Source organism: Drosophila sechellia, chromosome 2L, assembly GCF_004382195.2.
Source record: "Drosophila sechellia strain sech25 chromosome 2L, ASM438219v1, whole genome shotgun sequence".
NCBI classification, from domain to species: domain Eukaryota; kingdom Metazoa; phylum Arthropoda; class Insecta; order Diptera; family Drosophilidae; genus Drosophila; species Drosophila sechellia.
Window position 1 is genome coordinate 11401869 of NC_045949.1, and position 27180 is coordinate 11429048.

The 27180-nt window shown below is 40.5% G+C and overlaps 2 protein-coding genes across 2 annotated transcripts; both read left to right on the plus strand.

Moving 5' to 3' along the window:
• The first annotated feature begins 9416 nt into the window (after positions 1–9416).
• On the plus strand, positions 9417–10355 carry LOC116801693. Its single transcript, XM_032722793.1, has one exon. The coding sequence runs from the start codon at positions 9641–9643 to the stop codon at positions 10256–10258; it is 618 nt and encodes a 205-aa protein (XP_032578684.1). The 5' UTR covers positions 9417–9640; the 3' UTR covers positions 10259–10355.
• Positions 10356–15521: 5166 nt separating this feature from the next.
• LOC116802104 lies at positions 15522–16143 on the plus strand. The gene has a single exon (XM_032725247.1). The coding sequence runs from the start codon at positions 15722–15724 to the stop codon at positions 15827–15829; it is 108 nt and encodes a 35-aa protein (XP_032581138.1). The 5' UTR covers positions 15522–15721; the 3' UTR covers positions 15830–16143.
• The last annotated feature ends 11037 nt before the right edge of the window (positions 16144–27180 follow it).

Below are 27180 nucleotides of genomic sequence, written 5' to 3' on the forward strand. Positions count from 1 at the left end.
ACTATCTACAAATATTATCTGACACTAGAATAAAAAAATTGTTGGATAAATAAATGAGAACAAAAGCTATCTCTCAATATCTATCTATGAATTGTGTTTGAACTATTTGTTCCTTATTTTTTAATGCACTCTAGCCTTTTTCTATTATCTAAACACCACACAGTTCCGCAAATTTATGAGCCTTCATATTGTGTAAGCCCAATATGTTCTTGTGGATGTTTAAACAAAGGTATGCTAATTAATTGCTGCTCTAGAAAGGAGTAAATCAACAGACACACACTTCTGTTAAACACACTTCAAACTGTCGCAGTGCAGATATTAGCAAGGATATGCATACGCTGGCTTATGCGGAGATACATACTCCAGGCTCCACTTTTAGCGCCGTCATTTTGTGTCCGGCCCACACTGCGTATGCGTAATAAAATTGAATTAACGCAACCTATGACACAAGGTCGCCCGAGGCAACGGCAGTTTGCCGTAAACATTGCTCCACGTTTTCGAGTGTGTAAGTAAGTATGGGATAGGGACAGTATTTCCTATTAATATAGACATAAATTCGAGACTCTGAATGCCTGGAGCTGGTTAAGTTTTGCCCTAATTATTAACTCATATTTGACAAGACGACTGATACGAAAGCTGGCCATCTAATCATAATGCAATTTTCGATTTCATGTTTATTTGACAGTTTCAAAGGGAAATGCGTCACTCGCCTGCAGCTGAAAATTAGTTGGCTGCATTTAATAATCAGTGTGAATTTGAATTTAATTTGGCCAAGTCATTGCTCGTATAACTCAAATAAACGCAGGGCGGGCCACAATCAAGTACCTACAACTATGGAGTAGCCTGGGATCATGATTGGTGTGTACAATTTACTAAAACCCAAACATGACTTTGTATTTGCGTTGGCTGATAATCGCAAATGCACCAGGTGCACGTGCGCAATTTTCCCACAGATCTGATTTTTACTTATGGAATTTAATATTTAAAATGCCTCCCGTTTTTATGGCCACTATTCGCAGTTTCAATTAAGCCTAAATGCAGTTGATTAACAAATTCAATTTGCATGCCGCGACGGCGCCTGAGTTACAATCCCGTGGCCGTGGGAGGAAAGCTTCCAAAAAAACGACTGAGTAGTTTGAGGTGTGAAATGAGAATAATAAATGAATTCTTTATTACAAATATGTATGTGTATCTCCCAAATATCTTCGTCAGAGTTCGTGTTGGCGATCTTCGTTGAACTTTCGCTCGGCTCTCAGTTGCAGTACTGGGTAGACCGAGAGAGGGGGTATGTTAACTCCTCCCCCCCCAGTCCGAAGAGAAGGCCGTAATGGGAAATGGCCGGATCGGAGCAAGGTGATTAGGCGGCGTGTTGTTGGTATATGCCACGAACTCCGACGATATTTTGAATTTAACAGTTTTTTTTTTGAAATGGGTATCTTAATGTTAAACATGAGTGTTGTGTATATAAACGTTACATCTAATGCTAAAGTTACATTTTGTTCACTTAATTTCTATATTATATTATTATTTGTTTCTTATGAAATAACAGTTTATGGATAATGTTTAGTTTACTGGCTAAAGGCTATCGACTATTTTATTTACGTAATCAAAGTGTCTAAATTGAAGCTATTCCTACTTTATAATGAATAAGTGTTATTTCTTGATAAAGTGGGTTTTTATGTTACTTAGTTTGATAATAATATATTTATTAAATAGTGCTTGTCTTTCTTATGTTCCTGCCACTGTTTTCTTAACTGTTTTTCTAATTTTTTGTTTGTGTAACTTTTGACCTTTAGTTGTTAGGAAAGTGACGCCTTTGTCCCTATCTACTTTGTGTAGTGAAAATTTCGGTGTTATCTTGTTTCTGCGGTTTTCTTTTCTAAATATTGTATCATTAGGCTCGAGTTGTACTGGTGTCTCTCTGTCCTTGTTTAATTTAGCCAATCTTCTTTCTGTGGTCGCGCTTAAATGTTCCTGTACTTTTGGGTATATGTCTTTTCTAAATTCGTTTAACTTCTTAAGGTAATCGTGGTGATTGTCGAATGTTATTGTTTTGTTGAATATGTGAGTTCTTCCATGGAAGAGCTCGAAAGGGGTATAGGAAGTGCTGGAGTGTATTGCATTGTTATATGTTGCTACTGCTTCTGCGAGTATTTGGACGTGCTCGCGTTCTAGGCGTGCTTCCTTTCTTTTGTTCAAGATTATCCTGTATAGTTCGGTTAAGGTGGAGTGCAGTCTCTCGACAGAAGCATTGCCCGTTGATTGTTGAAATGAAGTTGTATGAGCTGTTATTTGGAATTGGGTTAAGAGGTCGTTGAATAGACTGCCCGAAAATTCCGCGCCCTGGTCGAAAATTATTTTCTTTGGTGCGCCATAGTGACTTATGAATTGTAATAGGGCATCGGCGACCTTTATTGAATTTCTATTGCTAAGGGGGTAGGCTTGGGCTAGCTTGGTGAATTTATCGATAATTGTGAGGTTACAAGTATTATTAATGAAATATATGTCTATATGTACGACTGCCAATGGACCCTCTGGGGCGGTTGGGGCTTGCATCAATGGTCTATGGGGATGTCTATCGTATTTTAGGGTTAGGCAGGTATCACAATTTTTTATAATTTTTGTGATAGTGTCTTTTAAATGCGGGAAGTAAATGTCCCTTTTCAAATGGTTATACGTTTCGTCTATCCCCCTATGATTGGTATTTAAGTGGTACGCACGAATTTCGTTTTCCTGATCATTAGGATTCGTAATTTCGGTTAGCCATATATTGCAGCGGACAATTTTGTATAAATCATTTTCAAAAAAATAGTTATTATAGGACTCTTCTATTATTTTAAAAATATCGTCCGGTGCAAATATAGCGACTGTTTTATTCGGTTTCATGATTGCTTGAAGAGTGTTTGTAACTGAGTCGAAAGTATGCACGGGTTCTGTGATTATGTGTCTTACTTTATGGATAAATGGTGTTTCTAGCTGTCTTAGCGTTGTTGATCCGGTACAGAATATTATTTGGCAATTGAAGTGATTTAGTGGTTGTGGAACGATTGGTATAATTCGTGGGTCTTCGTTTATGTTTAAGTTTGGCTCAATTCTGCTGAGTGCGTCAGCAACTACGTTTTGCGACCCTTTCTTGTATACGACTTCGTAGTCGTAAGCGGCCAGGATAGTTTTCCATCGAAGTAGTTTTGGATTCTGACCTTTCAGATTTTCTAGCCAGATTAATGGCTTATGGTCTGTGACTATTTTGAATCTACGCCCAAAGAGGTATGGTCTGAAGTGGCCTACAGACCAAATGATAGCTAGCATCTCTTTCTCTATCGTAGAATAGCGGATTTCCGTGTCCGATAGTGTCCTGCTAGCGAAAGATATGGGTCTGTCATTAGTATCTGGACCTTGTGACAGCACAGAGCCTATCGCATAATTACTTGCGTCTGTGGTCAGCGTGAACGGTTTATTGAAATCAGGGTATATGAGTATAGGATCATTACAAAGGAGATCTTTCGACGTTTCGAATGCTTGTCTAAATTCATCGTCTATTATTATAGATTTCTTCCCTTTTAACTGTCTCGTTATAGGTTTAGTTATTTTCGCAAAGTCCTTTATGAATTTCCTATAATACCCTAACAGTCCTAAAAATGATTTAATTTCCCTGGTTGTCTTTGGGCAAGGGAAGTCCTTGATGGTTTGAATCTTAAGTGGGTTTGGTTTGACTCCTTCCTGGGTTACGATATGTCCCAGGAAGTCGATTTCTTTCCTTAAGAAACTACACTTGCTTGGTTGGATTTTTAGGTTTGCGTTTTGGAGTTTTGTGAAAACAGATTTAATATCTGCTATATGTTTTTGGAGTGAGGGGGAGAATACTATTATGTCATCGAGATAGACGAGACAGACGTTACCGACTAGGTCACCCAAAACATTGTCCATAACGCGTTGGAACGTGGCAGGGGCGTTCTTGAGACCGAAGGGCATTCTCGTGAACTCGTAATGCCCATTTTCGACGGTGAATGCCGTCTTGCTCGCATCGCGTGGGTTCATTTGAATTTGGTGAAAGCCACTTGCTAAGTCGATTGTTGTGAAATACATGGTCTTTCCTATGCTGTCTAGTATATCTGCAATGTTTGGGATAGGGTATCTATCAGAGACAGTCTTCTCGTTTAATTTCCGAAAATCGATTACCAAGCGCCACTTTTTTTCGCCTATGTTGTCACTTTTCTTAGGTACGACCCAAACGGGTGCACTCCAGGGGGAATGGCTATTTTTTATGATGTTTTGTTCGAGCATTTTTGAAATTTGCTTTCGGACTTCGTCTTTATGTACAAATGGGTAACGGTATGATTTTGTGTGAATCGGTATATTATCTGTTGTTGGTATAGAGTGTTTGATGGCGTTAGAGAACGTTAGTTGGTTGTTTTCGTTGTGGAAAAGTCTTTTAAATGACTTGCATAGTTTAAGTATGCATTGTTTTTCTTCGCTGTTAAGGTGTTCCGTCAGAATGTTTAATTGTTGGTCGTCTTGTCGTTCTGTATCTGTTGCCGCGGACATGCAGTTTAAGTATTGGTGGGTTTGCAAAGAGAACTCTTCTGCCTGTAACCCTTCTTCGAGGTAAAGTGTTTGGATCTGGTCTGAGTTATTGCAGACCTCGAAATAAGCTGATCCTGCCTTTGCGGTGTATAAACCGCCTGTTATGGATACTTGATTATCCAAATTGGTGGTTTCAAATATAAAATCTCCCTCCATGAAGTTTACTGGGAGCGGAAGTAGCATTTTGGTATTTTGTGGCAGGTTATGTAATGTGTCTACAGGGTTTGCTCTTGTGAGGATTGGGATGGCGGTTTCTGGTGTTTCTAGTATGGATTCGGCAAGGTTTATTTTTGCATTTAGGCTAGATAGGATATCCATGCCTAGGAGGCCATTGAAGTGGGAGTGGAAATTAAATAATAAGAACTTAAAATTGGGTATTTTTTCGAATTGTTTGAAATTTATTTTATCGGTATATTCCCGAATTTTGAATGTATTAAGAACAGTGTGGATATTGATATCCGAGGTTAATTTTTTGACGTGCTCTTCGTTAATAAGTGCTGGATTTATGAAAGAGTAAGTAGATCCAGTGTCTATTAGGAATTTGAGAGGCTTTGACACCATGGAGTTTGGAGATAAGAAAACAAATGGCAAGGAAGATCCGTGAGTCTTCTTGCTTATGTAGCCGACTGGCTTCCCGAGGCTTCTAGTAGAAAATTTGCATCATCGTTAATGTTACATAGGGGAGCGCTTGGGTTATGGTTGTTCCTGTTCTGGTGACTAAGGGTCTGATCTGGTTGTTCATTATTGTGGAAGGGGTTCCTGCCCAGAGTTTCTCTGTCTTGTCGACCATTACTATCGTTATGGGAATTATGTTGACGTGTGAAGCGTCTATTATTATTGTTGTTAAAATTTTGTTGTCTCTGTATAAAGCGGCTATCATTGTTGTTGCTGTTGTTATCATATCGTGGTACATGACGAGCGTTGTTGCCATTATTATAGTTCTGTTGTCGTGGTATGTAGCGACTGTTGTAGTCGCTATTGGTTGGTTGTCCTTTTGCGTATGGGTGATTCCTGTGAAATGGGCTGTCACGTCGTCGGTTATCTTGGTGTTTGTTCAGGCTTCTATGGAAATTTAATTCAATCTGACCGTACTCGTATGCTTTCTCGATTGTCTCTGGCCTTTGATTCCTAATGGCTGACCTAAGTGGGTCCTTTAATCCAGTTAGGAATGTATTTAGGCAGAATCTATCGTATTGGTCGCGTTTGGCCGCGAGAGAGTGTGCGCTAGGGTCGGCTTCTCTAGCGAGTGACATTAAATCGCTTCTTATTTTAGCGGCTGAGTAATACAACTTTCCCATACTGAGTCCGTCCGGAAGGTTGTGTAGCTCTCTAACAAGCATTTCCTCTGTTTTCTTGCTAGAGTATAGTCGCTTGAGGTTTATTTTGATGTCATCCCAAGTAAGGAGTACATCGCAGACATTCAGTGCTTCGTCTGCCCTGCCTTTAATTTTGTCACGGATAGTTCCAAGTAAGTACTGTCCGCCTGTTGTTTGGTCCACTGATGAAGCTAACAAAAGGAGCTGATCTACTCTGTCTATGAATCTATCAAGATTGTCAGGTGGGCCTTCGTAGGTTGGTAGTTGATGTACAAGGGTTAGTAATTGTTGTAGGTTCAGGTTTGTGTTTGTTGATGAATTAACGATAGGACTTATTGGCCCTGTGTCGTTACCGGAATCCATAGTGTTGGTGGGATTATTGTCTTCGGATTGAACCGACTGGTCTTTTTCTTTAGTTCCTGTCGCTTCCCTTATCTCAGATAGACCAGATCCGCTTCTTAGCCCTAATCTGCCCCTAACTGTATTACTAATGTTGGCTTTTTTTCCTAACATTTACACGTATTGGGAAGAAATCTGTATTTTTGTTTGAAAATAATAGTGAATAATTATATATTAAGGTATGGTTATGATATGTGTAATAATATGTAAAAATAGGTATATTAATAATATCTTTTTGTTTAGGGAAAATTTTGGGTGTTAGGCTTGTTTTGTTTTCGTTTGTATATTAATGTAGTAATATATTGTATTATAATCGAGTAATATATTGTATTATTTTTTGTTTGCAAATAATAGTGAATAATTATATATTGGGGTATGGTTATGATATGATATGTGTAATACTATGTAAAAATAGGTATATTAATAATATCTTTTTGCTTAGGGAAAATTTTGGGTGTTAGGCTTGTTTTGTTTTCGTTTGTATATTAATGTAGTAATATATTGTATTATATTCTTTGATGCTATGTATATGTATCTGTTTGAATGTGTATTATATGTGTGTATTCTTTTCAAAATAAAAAGGAAACCTGTATGTGTGTGTCCGTTACGCAGTTTCTTCTTATCCTTGTTTCCCGGTGCTTAGTATATGTCGTTCTTGTAGTGCTGCTGTGCTTCTATCCACCTTTTACTCGTGTTTTCGACTTTAGCTGTAATACATGATTTAAATAGCTATTGAATAGAGTGTATTTTTGTTATAGGTTAGTGAACATGTGACAACAGTAGGCGTTAAGTTGGTTTTTTTTTTTTTTTTTTTTTTTTTTTTTTTTTTTTTTTTTTGTTCTTTTTTTTCCTATACATATATGCATTATTTTTCTTGAATTAATTGAGTGGGTTTTTTTTTTTTTTTTTTTTTTTTTTTTTTAGTGCGTGGTGTGCAAAAAGAATTCAACTGAATTGAACAGAACTCAATACAGTATACAGCCGCAGTATACAGTATATACAGTATATAGCCGCCACTCTGGCGCGACATCAGCTTTTGGCGGCAGCCAATGTACAGTGGTGCGTCGACGTCGCTAGGGTTATACAGGCGGCGCAACACAAACACATACATGACTTTGCCGAAGGAAACTGTATCACTGTGCAATTTTTTTTTTTTTTTTTTTTATTTTTTCTTTTTTTTTTTCTTCTTTTTGTCTTTTTTTTTCATTCTATTATGATTGTTATCATTATTATTATCCTTTTTCATGTAAATGGATAAGTGAAAACGATACCGGTGCCTTAACAGCGATTGTTGTACACATATTCGGTCGTTAATCACACAACTCACATTTATTTTTATAACCCACTGTGAATTAGATCCCGTTGCCTCGGAGGCGACTGATGTCCAAATTCACCTCCTGCGCAGCAAGTTCTGTATTTGTTAAAAAAATTTGTGTTCATGTAAATTTTTAAGTGAAAACGATCCCGGTGCCTTATCAGCGATTGATGTGCACATATTCGGTCGTTAATCACACAACTTACAGTTATTTATTTATTATTATTTATTTTTTTTTAAAACACTTGTGTAGGAGGTCCCGTTATATCGGAGGCGATCGATGTCCAAAATTTATTCGAGTTCTGGTCACAACGTAGTCTAATATTCGACTGATCTCGTTCTTTACCATTCTCTTTTCTGTTGTGCACAACGGCCAACACTCAGCGGCAGCGACGTCGCTCTGTCGCCGCGCCAAACGGTTGTTCTCAGAACTATAGAGACATAACAACCGTTCGCAGTGCGAATATAGGCTGATGTAATATTACCATAGTGATGAAATTACCATTCTTATGAAGTAACCAAAGAGCAACCAATACTCTCGCACACACCAAGCGCTCTCCGACACACAAATGGTAACCATACACAGTAGTTTAACATGTCAGAAAAATTTTTTTTCTCTTTTAATTTTTTTTATTATTATTTTTTTTTGTTGTTGATTAATTTACCATTTGTATGAGTTAGGGTGTATGGATGATCCCGGTGCCTTATCAGCGATTGATGTACACATATACGGTCATCACACACAGTAACTCGTTGGTATAATTGTTGTAAATTGTCCCGCACAAGCGATCCCGGTGCCTTATCAGCGTTTGATGTACACATATACGGTCGCCTGTGAAGCAATTTGAACTTGATTTCGTTTGTTTCCTTTGTTTTAATTGCACTTGCACGTTATTATGTTTTATCCAATTCCTTTCTATTTCACCACTCACTAATAAAATCCCCACAACCACTGCCGTCACATGTTCAATACCTCTTTAGAATTAGAACGATAAGCGTAGTGGGCATTGTTAATCCCTTGTCCGTTGACCGGCTGCGCCAGTTACAATCCCGTGGCCGTGGGAGGAAAGCTTCCAAAAAAACGACTGAGTAGTTTGAGGTGTGAAATGAGAATAATAAATGAATTCTTTATTACAAATATGTATGTGTATCTCCCAAATATCTTCGTCAGAGTTCGTGTTGGCGATCTTCGTTGAACTTTCGCTCGGCTCTCAGTTGCAGTACTGGGTAGACCGAGAGAGGGGGTATGTTAACTCCTGCGGTCGAGCGTGAATTTTTCGCCGATGCAGCAAGACTTGCATAATTATCAGCGTGGCATTAAAACATTTACATTATTATCTGCAGCATTCCGTTAAAATTTAATTTATAATTTGCATAATGATAAATGAAGAGCGCTTTTAACAGCGACTACAAATCAAGGCGGCCAAATGGCAAAAGTGAATTCAGAAGAGCGGAGTCAAGTCAGCGGGAAATGATTCATGGTCCCATTGTGAGGCTCCGGCTCTGATTTCGTAGTGAAAGTCGACCGAGTCATTTGTCGTCATAACTTTTGTCATTAAAAGCTGTGGGGGCGGGGCGGGCAGGATCGGATGCCGAGGAGACTGGGCGTGGCCGGTTACGTGCCGGGCGGACAAAGGCAGTCCTTCTCACTCTCCGCCGTCTGCCGTCTGTGTATACATTTTTCATAACATGCTAAACTTATGTGGCTGTGTTTGTGGTTCTCTCAGGACAGCCAAGTCACGTTCCTTAATATGTCTGTGTATGCGACCGCCTGGATAAGTGTCCACGTTGTTTCATGTGTGTGGGTGCGTGTGGCTTCGAGACTAACACATTTTTAATTTATTTTCATCCGACTCCCTAGCACAGTGGTGTGGATTTAGCCACAGCCTCAAGCACCGGGTTAAGAGCCTTCCTGAACCTTTGAGTGCTGGTCAGGCGCAGGCACAATCGCAGTCACAGGATAAGGCTAGGCTCAGTAGCAGGCCAAAACTGAATCCTTGAGAGCTGTCCTCACAGAAAGTAAACAATGCACACTTTTGCGTCCTTTGACTTTGTCTCAATGTCTTCACATGCCATTGATTGCAGAGAATTAAGTTCAGTCCTTCAATTCCAGCAATTTGTTAATAAATTCACAAATGAAAAAAAGCCGAAGTTAGGCATGCGGTGGATTTTAAGTTTCTTATATTACTATCCCTATTTTTCCCAGAATATTTCAAGTAAGAAATCTAAACGAGTCGATCCAGCTAAAATTTCAAAAATGGATACGATTATTGAAAAACTCATGCGCTTTATATCCGTGACGTTTGGTTTTCTGCTTAATAAGCTGTTATTTTACGTATTGATCTCTGGTCTGTTTATCATAATTTTTATTCGACTTTTTATGATGGAGCGCCTGCAACGATTGAAGGCAATAATCTTAAGAAGCTTACACGAATATGACCACGAATCTGAGGCAGAAGATGAAGGATACATAGATGATGAGTTTCTATTCAGGGACCTCAATCCGGAGCAGAGTGTCGAGTTGCATCGCCGGCAGCGATTGGAGGCGGCAGCTAAAGTATTGCGAAATGTGGCGGACAAGGAGGGATCTCACAAGTGCCCCGAACAGAGACGAAAGAAAACTGAACCAACAAAATCAAGATAAATTATGGATAGTTACAGAAATATACCAATGATAATTTCCATTCACCAGGAATTGTTAAAAATAACACAATTAGGGAATGCAGCTTGATGTTACTGACTTACCATAACCGAATATCCAAACAAAATGAACTAAATATGGTACAATTCCATGCCCAGTCGTAATCCTTTGAAATTAATTTGCTGCCATTGCCTTCGTGTCTGGGGTCTTACAATTCCGTTGGCCATTTTAATTGGTTTGCGAGCACATAAGCCGGCCTTAAGTCGCCAGGTGGAACTGTAGCAAGGGTAAAAATGGCTATAAATATTTGTTCAGCTGGCTGGACCCAAGTCCCAGAAAAGGGTCAGTTGACTGGAGGCCTGGACAACTGCGGCGAACGGAAGGAGCTTAAGATTAAAAAGCGTCACGGGTACTGGATGCGATGGCAAAACCACAAAGCAAACACAAACACAAATAGAGATGAGAGGGTATGAGGAGGCTTAAATGGGGGTTCGTGGGTGCCGCAGTGGAAACAGTGGCAAAATAAATATGTAAGTCATAACTAAGAGGGTAGTCGAGGTTGCAAGTACCCCGCTTAAATGTATATTTGCTGCAGTTGGAATATAAATTTGAACAACAATAATGGAATGCAAAATTAAAGTATAATGTGTTGTATGCTAATTGATCTGCTAAGCCAGTTGGAGGCTAGTTGGACTTGCAGGGTATCATCCAGGCGACTATCCTTACTCTAATGCTGCCCACATGTCCAAAAGCAAACATTTTAAAGTTCAAAAGAAGGTCCTTAACCTGCAGCCGGGGGCGGATTGCACTTGCACTCACATACATCACTCGCAGCTGATGTTGCTGCTGCTCTTGTTGTTGATGTGGCTGGTGTTGCAAGAGTTGCTGCCGCCGCTGCCGCTGCTGCTGCTGCTGTTGATGCCTTTGTGAGGTTGCAACTGCAGCTGCTGTGGGCTGCTAAATGAAGTGAGTGTCAACACAAATGCAAACAAATGGGAGGAGCGCATAAAGCGAAAAGTAAAAGGCGTCGCAAATCAACAGAGGACTTCCATCAAGTGAGGCGACAGGAGTGCCACACCCCTACGCAACAACGCCCACCAGTGACTCTCCATTTCGACTTCAACTCCCCGGCCAGACAAATGGGGTCAGTGCTCCAGGCTAGCACTCCCATTGTTGTTTAGTTTTAATAATATTAATGCACACTAATGTGCAAAAAAAAAACATTTAAATATATCTCGTTGAGTTGTGGCCACAAAAGGCATTTTAATGAAAGTTCTAGAGGTAGGCAAAGTGCTGTTACTATTAAAATAATAGACTTTCCTTCATTATTAAGCAAATGCATTTCCGCAAAAACGAAGAATGCGGATTGGAATTTGGCAAGAATGAAGATGTGGAACTGCATTACAATAAATACAGAACACAATGGGCATTTTTCAATTTGGTCTTAAAAATGTAAGTAAAATCAACTGCTTAAGAAAGGACTTAGTGCATTTATTTTTAAGTTATTCAAAAACTCTAAGAAACTTCCGTTATGATTTACACACTTAAGGACGTTTTCAAAAGCTTCTTGAAACTTATACGACGCTCTGTTTCTTTGGTGTGCCATCTCCAAACTCTCTTTTCCCTCTAAAAACAAACTTTGAAATTTGCATTTGGCTTATATGCATGGGTAATTATTTCTTGCCTTGCGTTTTCCATTTCATTAGTTGCCACTGCCCGTTTCCCATTGTTTGCTCCTAAAATGAAATTTTTAATTAAGAAAGCAAGCAGAGTGCAGCGAAGACTTCGACTTCGATGAGTGGCCAAGTTGAGTGTACATATTTTATGAGTGCCACCAAAAAACTTGGTCAGTTCCTGTTCGGGCGCCACGCCATTTATTGGGTTTCATAAACTTTATGCACTTTGCGCTCGTCGAAGCGCGAGTTTGCATTTAGTTTTCAGTTATTTCCACTTTTAAAGCTCATTAAGCGCATTTGCACGCTGCTGTGCATCGATTAACAATGGAAACAATATAAATTAATCTTTTAATGAATTTATATTGAATTAATATTAAATTTAGTTGGCATTATCATGTGCGTGCCAAAGTCAAACAACAGCGAAAACAAAAATGATTAATTCCATCAGAACTTTATGCTGTCACGCTCTGGCGGATTAAAATATAGGGGGCATTCTTTCGTAAACATCATAAATAAATACGAGAGGCCAAATGTAAATAAAGAGGAATACCAATAATTGCATATTGACAAGCTAAATACATGGAAGGCCTTTCATGAACGCCTTTTAACAAATGCAGCTAAAGTTTTTTTTCACCCAGTTTAGTGGTAAAATCGACTTGTATCAGTTTACATACATCACGCAATTGTTCCATCAATTATTTAAAACAAACTGCAAATATTTATTTTAATGTACGACTCTTTAACATTTCACTCCAGTCAGTTATTTTAAAAACAATACGATAATTGCATGGTAGATATGAAAATACGTTGTCCTATTCTCCTCGTTTTGTGCATACAAATTTAATATAATTGAATTTCATTGCATTGTGTCATTTACATAATAATAAAAATATTTATTTCATTTTGCGATATGTTGACTTTTGTTCAATTTCACTCGAATGCGCTTTATTTCACTATTTTCCCAGCTTTTGTACTCCTCCTTGGCTTATTATGCCATCAGCGGCGTGTAGCTCTGATATTCCATCTCAGATATTTTTAATACGAGTTCGCTTTACACAATGGTGTGAATATTTAAATTGAATAAATGGCAAATTGGATGCCAAAAGGGGCGTGCCAATGGGCGGGGCTCACGTGTCGCCTGGCATTTGCATTTGGCTCAGTTCTACGACTCTTTTAACGCCACCAGACGGCTCCTCAGTAAACCGTTCCAAATCCCTGCTCCGGTTGCTCCGGCATACAGTGCATACATCTGTCTTCTGCTCCTGCTCGGCGTATTTTTTCGTTGCATTCTGTGCACTGAAAGGACCATTCGTGCACTAGCATAAATGGAAGGATATTCCCGGTGTTCAGAAGGAAGGTACTAGTATTTTAAGTTCAACAAGATAGCGACTCTTCAAAATATTTACACGACCCGTTTAGAAAATCTTTAAGTGATAATTTTTTTTTTTTTAATTCTTCTGTATCATACCCAATTCAAATTTAAGGTGAATATTCTGGAAGCTTTTGTGGCAACCCTAGGCCAGGATCGTATTCGTTTTGGTCTTCGCATTTGTGCCAAGCAAACTCATTCAAGTGGCATTATAAACTAAGTTAAAGCGACAATTTCTCCGGTACCTTATTGCTTGTTTGTTTGCATTTGCTTGTCGCAGCAAATCGAAGTTCTTTCTTGGCCCCTTTTGTGAATGTGTTACCTGAAGGGAAGTGACCTCATCCATATCACATATATTCCTTAAGGAATGAATCAATTTTTTAAATTGGCTAGAACATACTTACTACGCGAAATACTTTTTAATCATTCTTTTGCTGCCAATTTAAAGGAGCTGAGAAGGAGATATATCCCTTTAAACGGCAGATAAACTTACAATGTATGCTGGCTTTTGCTCTCAGGCTTAGACGGCTCTTGACTTGTCCTAAAGGTTAAGCTGAGCCAGAGCAAAACACACAAATTGGTAAGAACATATCGATGGCTCTTCACTTTGTCGCACTCAGCAATTAGGAGGCACATTAATCATACGCCGCGTTGTCAATAAACTTGTTAAAGACATGAATCAGCGACAGTTCAACGACATTAGCATTTTCTTCCATACACTAAAAAAAATTTAAGCACATTCTTTCAGATGAAACAAAAATATATGAATATAATCATTAATATAAAATATCAATTGTAGATTCTAATATATTTTGTGTAACTTCATACACCAACAGTAAATATAGCTGATAAATATTTCAAATGCATTCAAAAACACTCTTTTTCTGCGAGTGCTCACTTCAGCTGTCTCTCTGGAGGTCCTTGTCTTGTTGATTTTGCATTATCTTAATTGTGGTCCGTGTAGGTCCTGGCACGTGTGCAGAACGCATGTGCGCTGCTATTTTCGTGTGCTCCGGCTCCGGATGAAGTGCAGCTAATGACTTTGTTTGCCATGCGCCGGCTGGTGATGATGGATCGCCGTCGCCATCTGCCGTGGAAAATTGACTAATGCCGCGGTGCATTCAGTTCAGCATCAGTCCACCTGCTGTCCGGGTGCCAATCTGCTTTGCTTGTCCAGCAATGACACACCGCAGCCTGAAGTTTCCTTCGTCCTCGCTGTTGCTGCTCCTCGTCATGCTCCTCTGCCTGTTCGCAGGACTTGCGGACAGTTGCTGCCGCTGCTGTCTGGGCGAGAGTTGCACGGACCTCAACTGCTGCCCCTGGTGTCCAAGCGCAGTGACTTTGGATTGGAGGACGATCTCTTGAAGGATGAAGGCCGTTGGACTATGTATACAATTTTGATTTAAATAACGCTTTCACTTATTTAAACAAAACAACAAATTTATTTCCCGTTTGCCATTTTTCAATGCCCATAATCATCTGGGACTGGCGATAAAATTGATTGTTTCGCGGACCAGGTTAACTGCAGACAGAGTCCTCTTAACGTGTGAAACACATTCTCACATTGCCACAGAGTGCTTCATAATTCGCATGCAAGACACATCAATTCATTGCTCGAAAAGTAGAAGGCTGACAAAGTGTTTTCCCAATGACTTACTCCGCCCTGCCAGTTTTCCCAGTTCTCCCAGTTTTCCGACCGACTGTCGACTGAGTGACTGAGTGACGGACTGAGAGACTTCCTGACAGCCAATAAATGTCACTTTGGCCTGGCTGATGCATGAATACATCCGTCGCCTGCCTGGTGTCTCCCCAAACAGGACCTGGTAACTCTCCGAAGTGGCAGCTTATAAAGTCCTGCTGTGTCGCCCAGATAATTGACAGTGATGTGACGAAGAAATTGAGGCAGACAGTTGTCTAGATGCGAATTTAAAGGTAAGCAGCTGCAAATGACTCACTTAGGGAGTCGGTCGCATCGAAAGTTTCCATGTCTGGAGCAGATACAAGTATCAAATCAATAGTGGGCACCACTAGGCAAAACGTGGCACCACCAGAAAGTTAGCCAAGTCATCGACATGTGGATGAGCCATGACAATAGTCAAATGGCCATTTCGCTAGCTCTCTAATTGCCAAGCCAAAATAGCAGTAAACAGAGGTCAGCGAAAGTCAAAAGTCTAGACAACAACTGTTACTTTCCACTCCCCACCAAGCTGCTCCATAATCTGCTCCATTAGTTTGGTAAAAATGTGAGCATGACTGTGGATATGGGTATGGAAAATCTGCAGTAAATTCGATTAACTATGCATGCAAATGCCATTGGAAACATGAGATATGAAATTAATTCGACGTACCATGAAACACACGTCAGGAACTCATTTGGCCAGCAGAGCTCGATGAGATCCGTGTAAGCGTTAAAGCGCCGACATGACTGCGGACAGGAATTCCGCGTGGTGTAATCCTCGGAATGGAATGGAACAGGATGACGTTGTGATGAAATGGGATGGCTTGGTCGTGCTGCAAACCAAATATTAGCTCTGCAGCTGCACTGTTTTTCAATTAAACTAGCTGAATGCTCCTTCAGACGTGCATTAAAATGAAAATTTAATCACGCCAACGGCCATGGCTGCGAAATGAATCACATTCGCTGACCTGAACCTGAACCCCACGACTCCTCGATCGGGCAAGAGGAAAAATGCGAGGCTGAGGCCATGGAGGCGCATACGTATTGTGAGGAAATATGTAATTAAATTTTTCTCCCGTATGTCATGTCTTCGCCTCGACCAAGCTGATGGTTTTTTTATGAAGGCTTTGTGGGGTAGTCGTGGTTCTTCACACTACAACAGCTATCATGCAATTTGAATGTAAATAACTAAAAAAAATCTGTATAATAAATTCCTATGGAAATGCCTTTTTCCACACTTAAGGAAACTATTTCATTCCTTTAGGTTTTCAATACACTAATTTGTAAAAGGTAGCATTATTTTGATTAAATATCAAAGAACAAAACTCCAGGTTCTAGTAGCTAAAATTGCAGTGTGATTTTATTAAGTGCATCTTCACGTCAGTACTGAAGCTTTGAACATGACACTTTGCCGTCCGCGCTAATGGGTAACAATTAATCGTTACCATGCGAGTCTTTGCTTACGTGCTCGTTCATTATTTTAAAATGCGCATCACAAGTGTTGGATATATATTTGTTTATCGCTGGCTGCGACTTGCAGCCCGTTTAAAATGGCTGTGGCAAGACTCTGACCACACGCCCACATTTTCATGCCACGTGAAAAGGGAAAAGACCGCGCACACACGATTTTCCACGCTGATAGAGTGAATGGAAATGAATGAATGAGGAATTTCACTTACCCCCATCCCCATCCACATCCACATCCGCATCCGCATTCATGTCCATGGCTGCCGCTTTCTTATCGCAGCTCTGGGCTGCGCGCTGCATTTATATTTAAATGTATTTAAACGACCGACAATTTGAGAGCATCGCCGTTGTCAGTGGCAGAGCTGCGTGGTCCCAAATACGGACAACGGACAACGGACTACTCTCCTCTCATTTGTAGTCCAGGCCAAGGAGCCAAGCAGAAGGAGTCCGGATGAAGAAGGATCCGCCCCCAGCTGCAGTCCCATTTGTTTGTGCTCCGCCCGGCTTTGGCTTTCCCTGGGGTTTCTGGGCTCCGGCTGCTCGGGCTGTGATAAAAGTAAATATGTGGCATTGGTTTGTGGCCAGGCGGTTTCATTTTGGCTCGCTTCGAATTCGGTTTTCGGACTCGCTTATTTTCCGCTGGCAATGCGTTCTAGCGCAATTTTTAATTAATTCACACTCGTCCCGGAACGCGCCCACTAAATTAATATTTCGAAAACATTTGCATTTGTTAATCGAAACTTAAAACATTTCAATAGCCCAACCAGATATTGCTTTTGCTAGAATCACACTTAAAAAAATATTATTTTTAAGCAAGAATAAAAAGGGAGAGGTATGCATTAAAGTTTTCCCTACCCAAATCCAGATTTGGCAACGTTTCTAGTATACAATGGAGAAGTACATGCAGCTTGTAGACAAGCTCTATTAGAAAAAAAACACAACACTAGTTGCTCGGATATTTGTTTAGTTCGGTTCGACTTTTCCGAGCGCAGCTAATTTTGTCGAAAAGTTTAATACATTGAAAACTAATTTGCGCTCGCAATGGAAAATAAGTTTCTGTTCTGGTAACTTTCGACACATCCTCCACAGCCTGGCAGTGCATTTGAAATGTGAAATTAATAATTCGGTTCGGGTTCGGCAGCCAACTCAACTAATTGCTGAATAAATACGAAAAATAGTAAATGCCAAACGCTTCCACGAATATAATTAACTTTCTAAAAGTAAACACAATCTTGACTGCCAACTCAAGACAACAGCTGTTAATGAGTGCAGTTTGCTGGCAAGTTTGTGGCCCTGCACCCGCAACTTTTACCAAGGAGTCATTGTTCTCAATCCGAGTGCAACTCCACTCGCAATTTACGCAGCTGGCACCCCGCAATCGCTGCTGACGCCCGCTTAGTTAATATTGGCCAAGTTTATGGCAAGTGGAAAAGTTTAGCTCGAGCACCCACCACCCCACTACCACTCACACTTTCAGATTCTAGATCCTAACTCCTACCAAGTGGCTGCAAGTGATATGGGTAGCACTATTGATTTACCGTTGCTCAAAGCCATCTTCTGACTAGTCCCGCTGACGCTAAAGCCCTGACATCAGACGTCGCGCCGATGTCGCTGTCGCTGGCCATTCCCCCGCTCCGTGGCCGTCGCCATGTCTGCTGCCAGCAGCGAACGGAAACGGAAGTCGAAGCAACTGAAGCGGACTCCAAGGACACTCGCGCATCGAAACGCTGATGCCCTGCGGCAGTGGAAAAAGTACCATTGCAATTTTGGCCGAACAGTGCAAGCTATTCACAGTTATTTTAAGTGAAAAAGTAATGCACACTTGCATTCTAAGTTAATATAAATATGTAAATCTTTGCAGCCAACATTCCCGTTTCATTTATGTTGTTAGGGTATTTCGACCACAACAGAAGCAATCGCTGTACATAGCTAGCAGTTTTTAGCCCTCGTCAGTGGAGTTTTCCTGCCGCTCGCTACTTGCAGGCAAATGCTGGACATTTTTACGGTTTGGCAAGTGTCAACAACACAGTAGCTTGAAAAGAACGAGGGGAAACGCTGTCAGTCCGTTCTTAGACAAACATTTTATTTATTGTTTCCCAGGAAAATCAGGGCGCAAAACCACCACAAATACGAAATAAGACCACTATTCGAATTGAAATGCCAACAGAAGTGCAACAATTAGCTATTTGAGTGGGAAATGCGTCTTAGATATGTGGCATTATTTCAGCAAAAATATAATGCTGTATCGAGTTTCTCTTATTGGTTTGGACTTCCAAATGGAGCCGGAAACATTGCACTTTTCTTGGTCATGCCTCAACCAATTTCATTTCGCTGTTTGATATTTCAGCAATTTTGCAGTGGTGTGGTGGAAAAATATGCTGACAGAATTTGATGCTATGCCTACTACTGGTATTATTATCATCGATGTGCGCAAGAAAAACAAAATGCCGCAAAATTGTGTGAAATGCTTCTGAAATGGGCAATAATGGGATTAGGCGGCGCATGGCAAAATAGTCCAAAAAATACAGTCCGTATGAAAATAGTCGCAAATCGAATGGAAATATCAGACATATTTTAGATTAGTGTTCTGGTTGGGAAAATTTCAATCAGCTCTAAATGGTTATCAGTGTTCTAAACCTTGAACTAAATTATTGCATATGCAACATTCAAAGCCACCAATCATCAAAATTGCCAATTTCGAGAAGCTCTCGACCAGATTGAGCGACTTGAGCACTCTGAAGAAAGCATTTAAAAATTATATCAAAAAATCCTGCCAGTCTTAAGCCGGCATTTGGGAGGAAAACAATGCAACTTGAGGCTGAAGTGCAGCAAAGCTCTTATCGAAATCGCAGACACTGATGGGGAAAGTGCGTCGAAAGTTTTAAGCGTCTTTGCACGCATACAATTTCTCATGAGCAGCAAATACAATTGCACAATAAAAATTCACAGGACCCAGACGGGAATAAGAATAAGAAAAGCACTGAGACAGGCAAAAGGCTTAAACGAAAAGAATTTTAAGAGCTTGCCGTCAGCCAAAAAGGTTTATTTTTACCCTTTACATCCAGTTTTTCACCCGCAGTCAAAAATAAAGAGGAATAACCATGGAAACTGAGGACGCTTTCTCATAACGCCTGACGCGTTTTTCCAACTGCTTCAGCAGCTGTCATTTCATTAATGCTTTTATGAGCCTCCAAAATGGTGCAGAAATGAGTCCATCGAAATTAAAGGTAAAACGCCAAAACTTTGCCCATTAAAAAAGGGGAGCTTTGGAGCTGAAACAATGATAGGGCCATCCATTTGATTAACTCTTGCAAAAGCCAATTAAAATGGCACCAATTCGAAAGTTTAATGCGAAAAAGGCTGATGAGTTGGGGTAGGAAAAGCACTGCAATGTTCTTCGCTGACCTTTAATTTGAATCTATTGCAATGTTTCATTTTTATTGAGTGAACTATAGAAGACTGAATGGTAAATAAATTTTAATTTTAGTACTCGCAAATACATTATTTAAAGGATCTGCCTGCTCGAGGGGAGCCGGCGAAGCGTAGGACAAAGCCAAGCTAAGCCATAAAAATGTGTAAGGCAAATAAATTTTAAGTGAAATACTTGTAAATGAAAACAAATGTAGCACACATAAAACACAACAAAAGTGAAAAGAAAGATGGGGGCAGAAGAAGGACAGCGGCTATGGGCCACAAAATCCTATATTACGTATACGCCATGTTCATGTGCAACTGTGTGTAATAAATATTGCAAGGACACACAAATAAGATCGCCAAGGACATTGGGAAATGTTTGGCTGTGGCTAAAAATTCGCCATAAATTCGGGCCTGGCATAGGCCCAGCCAAAGCGATAAATATCGAAAATCAACTAAAAATTACCAACAATGCTTTATTCAATTTGGCACAGAAGTGAGGGAAGGGAATTGCTTTTAATTGATATGCGGCAGAGGGCGACTCGTTTTCTATGCACTAAACATAAATTTACAGCTAGCATAATTTATGCTAAAATAAACAGAAATTAATTTCATATTATTTTTGCCTTGTTTGCCGCCGGGAAATCCAATTCCCATGGACAAACATAATGTTAGAAAAATGCTGAGTTGAGTATGAAAATCCCAAATTATTATCACTATTGTTTCGAAGCCTGAATAACACAACACATATTTCGATAAATTCAATACAGTTTTTCCGCCCACGTGGGCGCATTAAATAAAATACACTACGCACTCAATACACAGTGTAATTAAAATTAATAAAGCACCAGCACGCTTCAATGTATCTTAATTCTTTCGTCTAGTTGCCCAATTGGCCACTTGATGTACACTTAATTAAAATGCACTTATTCCTAATTCACCATCGACTATCAGTTTCATGAAGTATTTATCTCTCGGCCATCGGGCCGTACAAATTGCAAATTTACATATCTAATTACGACCACAAACAATATCGTCCAGGCACTATTAGAAATGTAAATTTGACAAATAAATCCAAAGACAATAAATTGCGAAAAATAATTTATAAATACATAAATAAATATTTCATATGCTACGTTGGCATTAACAGCTGTCGTCTTTTATGCAGCCGCCACTGCCAATGAATATTCAAATAACAAACTTTAATCAATGCAATTTTTACCCAACAGATACAAATGAATATATATCCATATATCCCGCTGCTGCTGTGGATAACCGCAGTCGGACATAAATTCCATTTGTATGACAGGTGAGCTGGAGCCAGGCAAGCCGACCACAAAAGCGACAAAAGCAAACGTTTATCACGACTGTTTTGCAAATGATTTAGAAAAATACGCAGCAACCGCAACACAAGTGATACCAAAAACTTTGAATTCATCCTGACCACAACCGAAAATATTTTACCATTTTAAGTTAAATTATTTTCAATTAGAGCTTGTCATAAGTCTTGCGACAGACAGATGTTAGAACTTTTTTGATTGACAAATTCGCAGAGAGCATGGCAAGCCGACAGTAAAACACGTAAGCTGGGCACTTTTTTACCAAGTTTGTAGGCCAACGTGAGTTTTATATTGCTAATTAGTTTTAAATAGCTCTGTGATAGGTTTGTATAGGATTTATAAGCGAAAGTTTGACTTATTTTGAAGGGGAAATGGGAAATAGTTTCACCTCCAAAATGAATTTGACCTCCATTCAAGGAGCACTCAAAACGTTTTGATATATCGAGGACAGACGGAGAATCGTTTGCCTTAGCCAACTGCTCAGATGCCAAATTATAATGTGGGGGCACATTAAGCGACACGTTCTCTTTATCATTTGCATGCTGGTTGCGTAATCACCAGAGAAAGCAAAGGGAAAGCCACCCACTCCGCTGGAAGTGGGAAAATCACAGGACAAGGTGCAGTAGCTGGGCGGCAGGAGCAGCAGCAGCAGCAGGATATCCTGTCACGTTTTCAGTTGACTTGACTGCTCCACGCCGTGGGAGTGTGTGCCGAGTACTTAACCGTTCAAGTTGCTCCGGCTCCGGCTTCGACTCCGCCTCTAACTCCAACTCCGGTTTACTTGCCTCGGGGCCACTGTCGTCAATGTCTGCGGCTGATACTACGGCAGCACAGGGAATAAAACGCGAGCAAAGAATTGCATTTTGTAGTTAGCTTATTGTAAAAAACTGTACCTTCCAATTTTATCAATTCAATCGTTGGAAAGATTGCGATCTTAATTTTGGTTGCTTCATATACTTCAGTAGTTAGCGGATTTTTTCTAAATTAATATAATCAAGGTCTGTATTTTTTCAGTGTAACTCCAACTGGTTGGCTTGGCACCTCGCCTTGTAGTGGTGTGAAAATTAAAGGAATTCCGTTATTATTTTGCCTTTTTCCATTTTCCCCAGCCCCATTGCATGTGCATATTTTGTGGAGCACTTCGTCGCAAATTATGTCGGCGCAGCGCAGCAAATGCTGCATATGCATGTGGCATGGGGCCATGTCACAAGTGCTTAGTAGACTCATGACAGTTTCTTCTGCATAAACAACAACAGCCACCCTGTATCCATCCACCCTCGAAGGATGTCGCCTGGTGTAGATGTGAATGTGGATGTGGATGCAACGTGCAAGTAATTTGCAAAGTAGAAGCTGCAGACGCCGTGAGCTGGTGCAACTTGCAGCTCGGTGGTGCAGCTTGCTGCGCGATGTCTTTTGCTGGCAGCTCATTATGAGGCGGCTTTTGTGCGGCTTTGATATATGATTATGACGCGCTGGCTCGGGAAAACATGAAAGGCGAAGGGGTTCCGTTTCGACCATAAAAGATTTGAATAAGCCTGCGAGTCTAGTACTGCAATAAAAAACAAAGCCAAAAGAACCTAATGTCAACAGCGGTAAAAAGATAACACACGTAAAAATGTAATTTACCAAATTAAAGTAAGATTTATCAATCGAATATTTTGTATAAACTTAAAATATGTTATTCAACGGACAAGTGTTTTAACTTACAAATGCTAACAGCTAAGGGAAAGAGCAACACTGAATTCCAATAATTCCCAACACATCCGATTGGGCAAATCCACCTTTAACAGGCGCATCAACTTTTCCTGACTTAGACCAACATCATCAAGCATTTATAGACAGAGCACAGACAGTGATTTGTGGGCATGAAAAAGGCTTTTCCATCGGAAACTCGAAGGTGGATGGAAAAACCCGATTTCGAGCAGGAAGAACTGCAGACGAGCCTTTGCTGCAAGTTGCAGCCAATCGAAAAATGTCACCAAAAAATTGGAGGGACTGAGCCGCGCTAAGCTCTCAAATTTTCCTATTTTTTTCCCTGTCGGTTTTCCCTGTGGGCTTCTGGCGTCTAGACGGCATTTGTCATGCAGCCAAAGATACATTTGTTTGACTGCGGCCAGGCGACAAATACGGCCAGAAATATTAATGCCAAGGAGCAAAATTTTAAAGTCCTTAATCGGGTTCACCTTCGCCTACGCCCAGGCATTATTTGCACACGCTTCCTGGCTAATTACATGGTAGTCATTATCGCTGGCCCTTTGGGTATTGGTAGTTAATTTAAAATCAAAATTGTGGACCCCTAATCGTTATTGCAAGGGGAAGGGTTAAGTTGCAGGTGGCAATAATTGAAAAACTTTCGGCCAGCCTACTAATTAAAAGTTTTTTGGAGCCCAGTCATAATCAGGAGCAGGAAGTGGAACAAAAACAGGAACTGAAATGGGATTGGCTGTGGGAATTGAAGTTTATTAAGATGGCGCTGATGTTCATGACTTGCGTTTATTAAATTAAAAGTTTCTGGGCTGGCTGTTAAAGCGATTAGGCCAAGGACACCCTATTCGATGGTGATGATGGCTGACTTATGGCCAACATTTGCGACAGGACGGGTATTGATGGCCACCTCTGTTTTGCAACTGAAACCGCTGGCAGCCGAGCATTTCATTGTCTCCGATGACATTGGATAACTGCAGTTCAATGCCTAGGCGATTGTATGGGATAAAGTCGAGGGATTTCTCCCTTTAATCTCCCGGGGAGAAGTTCTCTGCTGCTTGTGGCATGACTGCTAATGAAATTGTGCATTCAATCGAGTGGAACGATGGGAAAAGTCAATAAAATTGATGTAGCATAGAGAGCAAGGCGTTGCCAGAAAATGCACTCTAAGGCAGGGAAAAGAGGACGGGATATATATCTCTATATATATCTATTCAGCGATGCAGAGATCGGAGGTTCGTCCACTGCCAAATGAACTTGCCGGCACAAAATGGAAATTGTTGATAGGGTGGGAATTCGAAATGCAAAAAGCGCACAAAGCCGAACTATTTCGGAATTTCAGCAGTTCAGAAATGCAATTGCAATCAGCAAAAAGTGAAGCGAAATTAAACTAATATTAAGTATGCGACCCGTTAACCAAAGGACTTTAAGGATGAACATAGCTCCAGATATATATCTAAGTTTAATTTAATTATTAAACGAAGAATGTTTTGCAGATTATGATAATAGTTAAAATTAAAAGAGTTAAAAACTTAAAAAAGTTTTTAACAATAAGAAATAAATATTCAGTGTAAACTAAAACAGTCTTTAGTTATATTTCATTTTTAAAGCTGTTGGACTAAGTTTAAGAGTCACAATACATTTTTCTGCCTTTCTTTTTCGAATATTTTTGCTTCTCTTCATATCTGGATACTTTTTTTTTCCGTATTTTGAAGGATAGCCAAATAGAAGGCGCCGCGGTGACCCAACTCAACCATGGCTTATACAATCGGCAACGCGAAAACGGCAAGTGCACTTAGCTAATAAATCTTTAATGCTGCCAACATTTTCTGCAATGCCGGGCATTCGTTTCAAGGTTGTCCTTTCAAGTGCCAGGAGGTGGAAAGGAGGAGCACTGGGAACCAGAAGGAAAGCGCGAGTGCTGTCAAAAATCTTTCTTGAATAATTTGTGTGCGATTCGGTGGCAGTTATTTTCATTTTTTCTTATTCAGCCTCTCAACTTCCCTTGCTGCTGCTGCCGCTTACCTTCGTCAGTAAGCCAATTATGGTATTAAAAAAAATCGTAAGGATGGAAGGCATTAAGAATGTGTAGAGGTCCAGGGAAAAGGCAAGGTCGGGTCACAAGTTGGCCGACTGTCGCCAGTCGACGGACTGCATTTAAATGTAAATTGAAATTAATTTCCCTGGCAGCAAAAGGGAGCACAGAGTGGCCAGACCAGCCTCACCTGACCTGGTTAGTTTGATGTGGGTTACCTTAGCCCGGTTTTCAGTCCACGGATCGATGGCGCAGCCCATCTGAAGTGGGGGTCATACTATTGACGTTTCTGACACTTGACTGCCATCGGAAGCGGCGTTAAATTCAATTTAAATTGAATGTACTCGACATTCGACATAGCCAGCTGGAAAAAGTCTTTACTTTCCAAAAGCCAACAAGCTGTGACTGAAAATCCACCGGCTTCAAAGGGCTACTTAAAGCTAACTCCAGGATTCCCATTCTAATAAACCTAAGTGCTTTCTACTTTCAAAACGAAAAGTCAACAGAGGGCATTGCAATATAGCGCACAAAAATGGGGTGGAGAGGATTGTATGGCGCGACTTAAAATTACAAAAGATTAAAAAGCGAAATATAAATATTTATTTGCGGTGCGAGCTTGAAGTCGGCAGGCTGAAATCGGCATGCAAAATAGTGCTGGGATATGGCCTAAGAAAGACAAAGGTGTCCTTTGTGGTCCGAACGTTCCGGACACTCTGAGCTCATGTAAATCCATTTTAATTAATTCGAGACAGAGGTTATTTCCCAGCATAATAATGAAGCCCTGCTGAGGGGAAAGGAGCTACCAGAACGAGTCCCTAAACCCTTAGGTGCGGCAGGATTTCGCAAAGGATTTGCATTTCATTTGAAGTGGATGAACGAATCTGAATTGTCGCTGCTGCTTCTGTCTAGGAATTAAAACTGTACGATTAGAATAAATAGTGACCGATTCAAATTCGAGTCGCTGCTCGATCAAAAATGGCAAATTTTATTACATCAAATTGAAATGCCAAATGGGATTTGAATATTGATTGCAGCTTAGTGCCGTTGAAATCGGTCTATTTGCATATTGCTTTCTGAACGACACGAACTTTTCGAGCTTGGCAGGCGACGGTCTTACCCGCTTTGTTCGACAATGCTGCCAAATCAGCTTACCGAAATTACAGGCCACTCGGGCGTATGCTCGATGTGCCCCGCCCCTGTAACTGTGTCCTTTTCATGCCACGCCCTGCATCTGCAGAGACCCCGAAATCTGCACTTTCTTAACTACATTACGCTCGTTGCGCAAATAAAATAAAATTTGAGGCCCGGCTGCAGTATCAGGAGCAAAAAGCTCCCTAAAAACGAAGGCACGTAAAAGTTTCTGCAGGATGGAAACTGACTAAACCGATTCGACTGTACAGCAATTTGGCCTGGCTCATAACAGTTGGGCCGAGCTGGCCCATCATTTATGCCTTTGAGCGCATAATTGCCTTTAATTAAGGTGTATTGCCGACTCCTGCAGGCCGGTGGCCCAAACAAAAATTCGATATCGTGCCAGGGCTTGCAAATTGCTAAATGCTGCTGCATCGGCTGAAATTCAACCCCCCACTCCCCAGAAATGTCGGGCAAGTGTCTTTGAGCTGTCATTAAACGCCAATCTGCAAATTGACAGCCTGCTAGTTAACCGAAATGAGCTGCATTCGAGTCCTGGCAACCGGCCAAAAAGGGGCACGTAATATAGTATGTAACCGACTTCAATTTACTTGCGCCTGTGGGCGGACCTTTAAATATTCAGCGATTAATGCTCAAAGAAAAGTTGAATTAATTATTCGTTTCGGGCATTTAGTCAATGGAATGCCAATGCACATTTTAAATTCATTTGCTGCAGGTTACATTACGGCGAGCGAACTTTTGCCGAGACAGCTGCGCCGTGTGCATATGTAAACGCCTGTCCCCGGGCTAAACACGAGCCGGATAATCAAACACATACACACACACACGCACTCATACTGGGAAGCCAGGAGCTTTGTTTGTTAATTAAGAGCCAGAAACAAAGTCATAAAGAAGACAGCAACATTACAAGTGGAACAAGGTGAAGGAGAAGAGCCAAAGAGAAACAAAAATCCAAAAGGGGATTAAGTAACAGCCGCCGACGGATCTAACACACTATCAACCCTAGCACTAAACAAAAACCATTTTTATAAATAATATAAAACTGCTAAATTGATGCAAAAATGATAACAAAATCAATTAGCATTTATTT

Coding starts and splice junctions, on each gene's coding strand:
- LOC116802104 (XM_032725247.1), top strand. CDS start 15,722: ATGACTGCGGACAGGAATTCCGCGTGGTGTAATCCTCGGAATGGAATG.
- LOC116801693 (XM_032722793.1), top strand. CDS start 9,641: ATGCACACTTTTGCGTCCTTTGACTTTGTCTCAATGTCTTCACATGCC.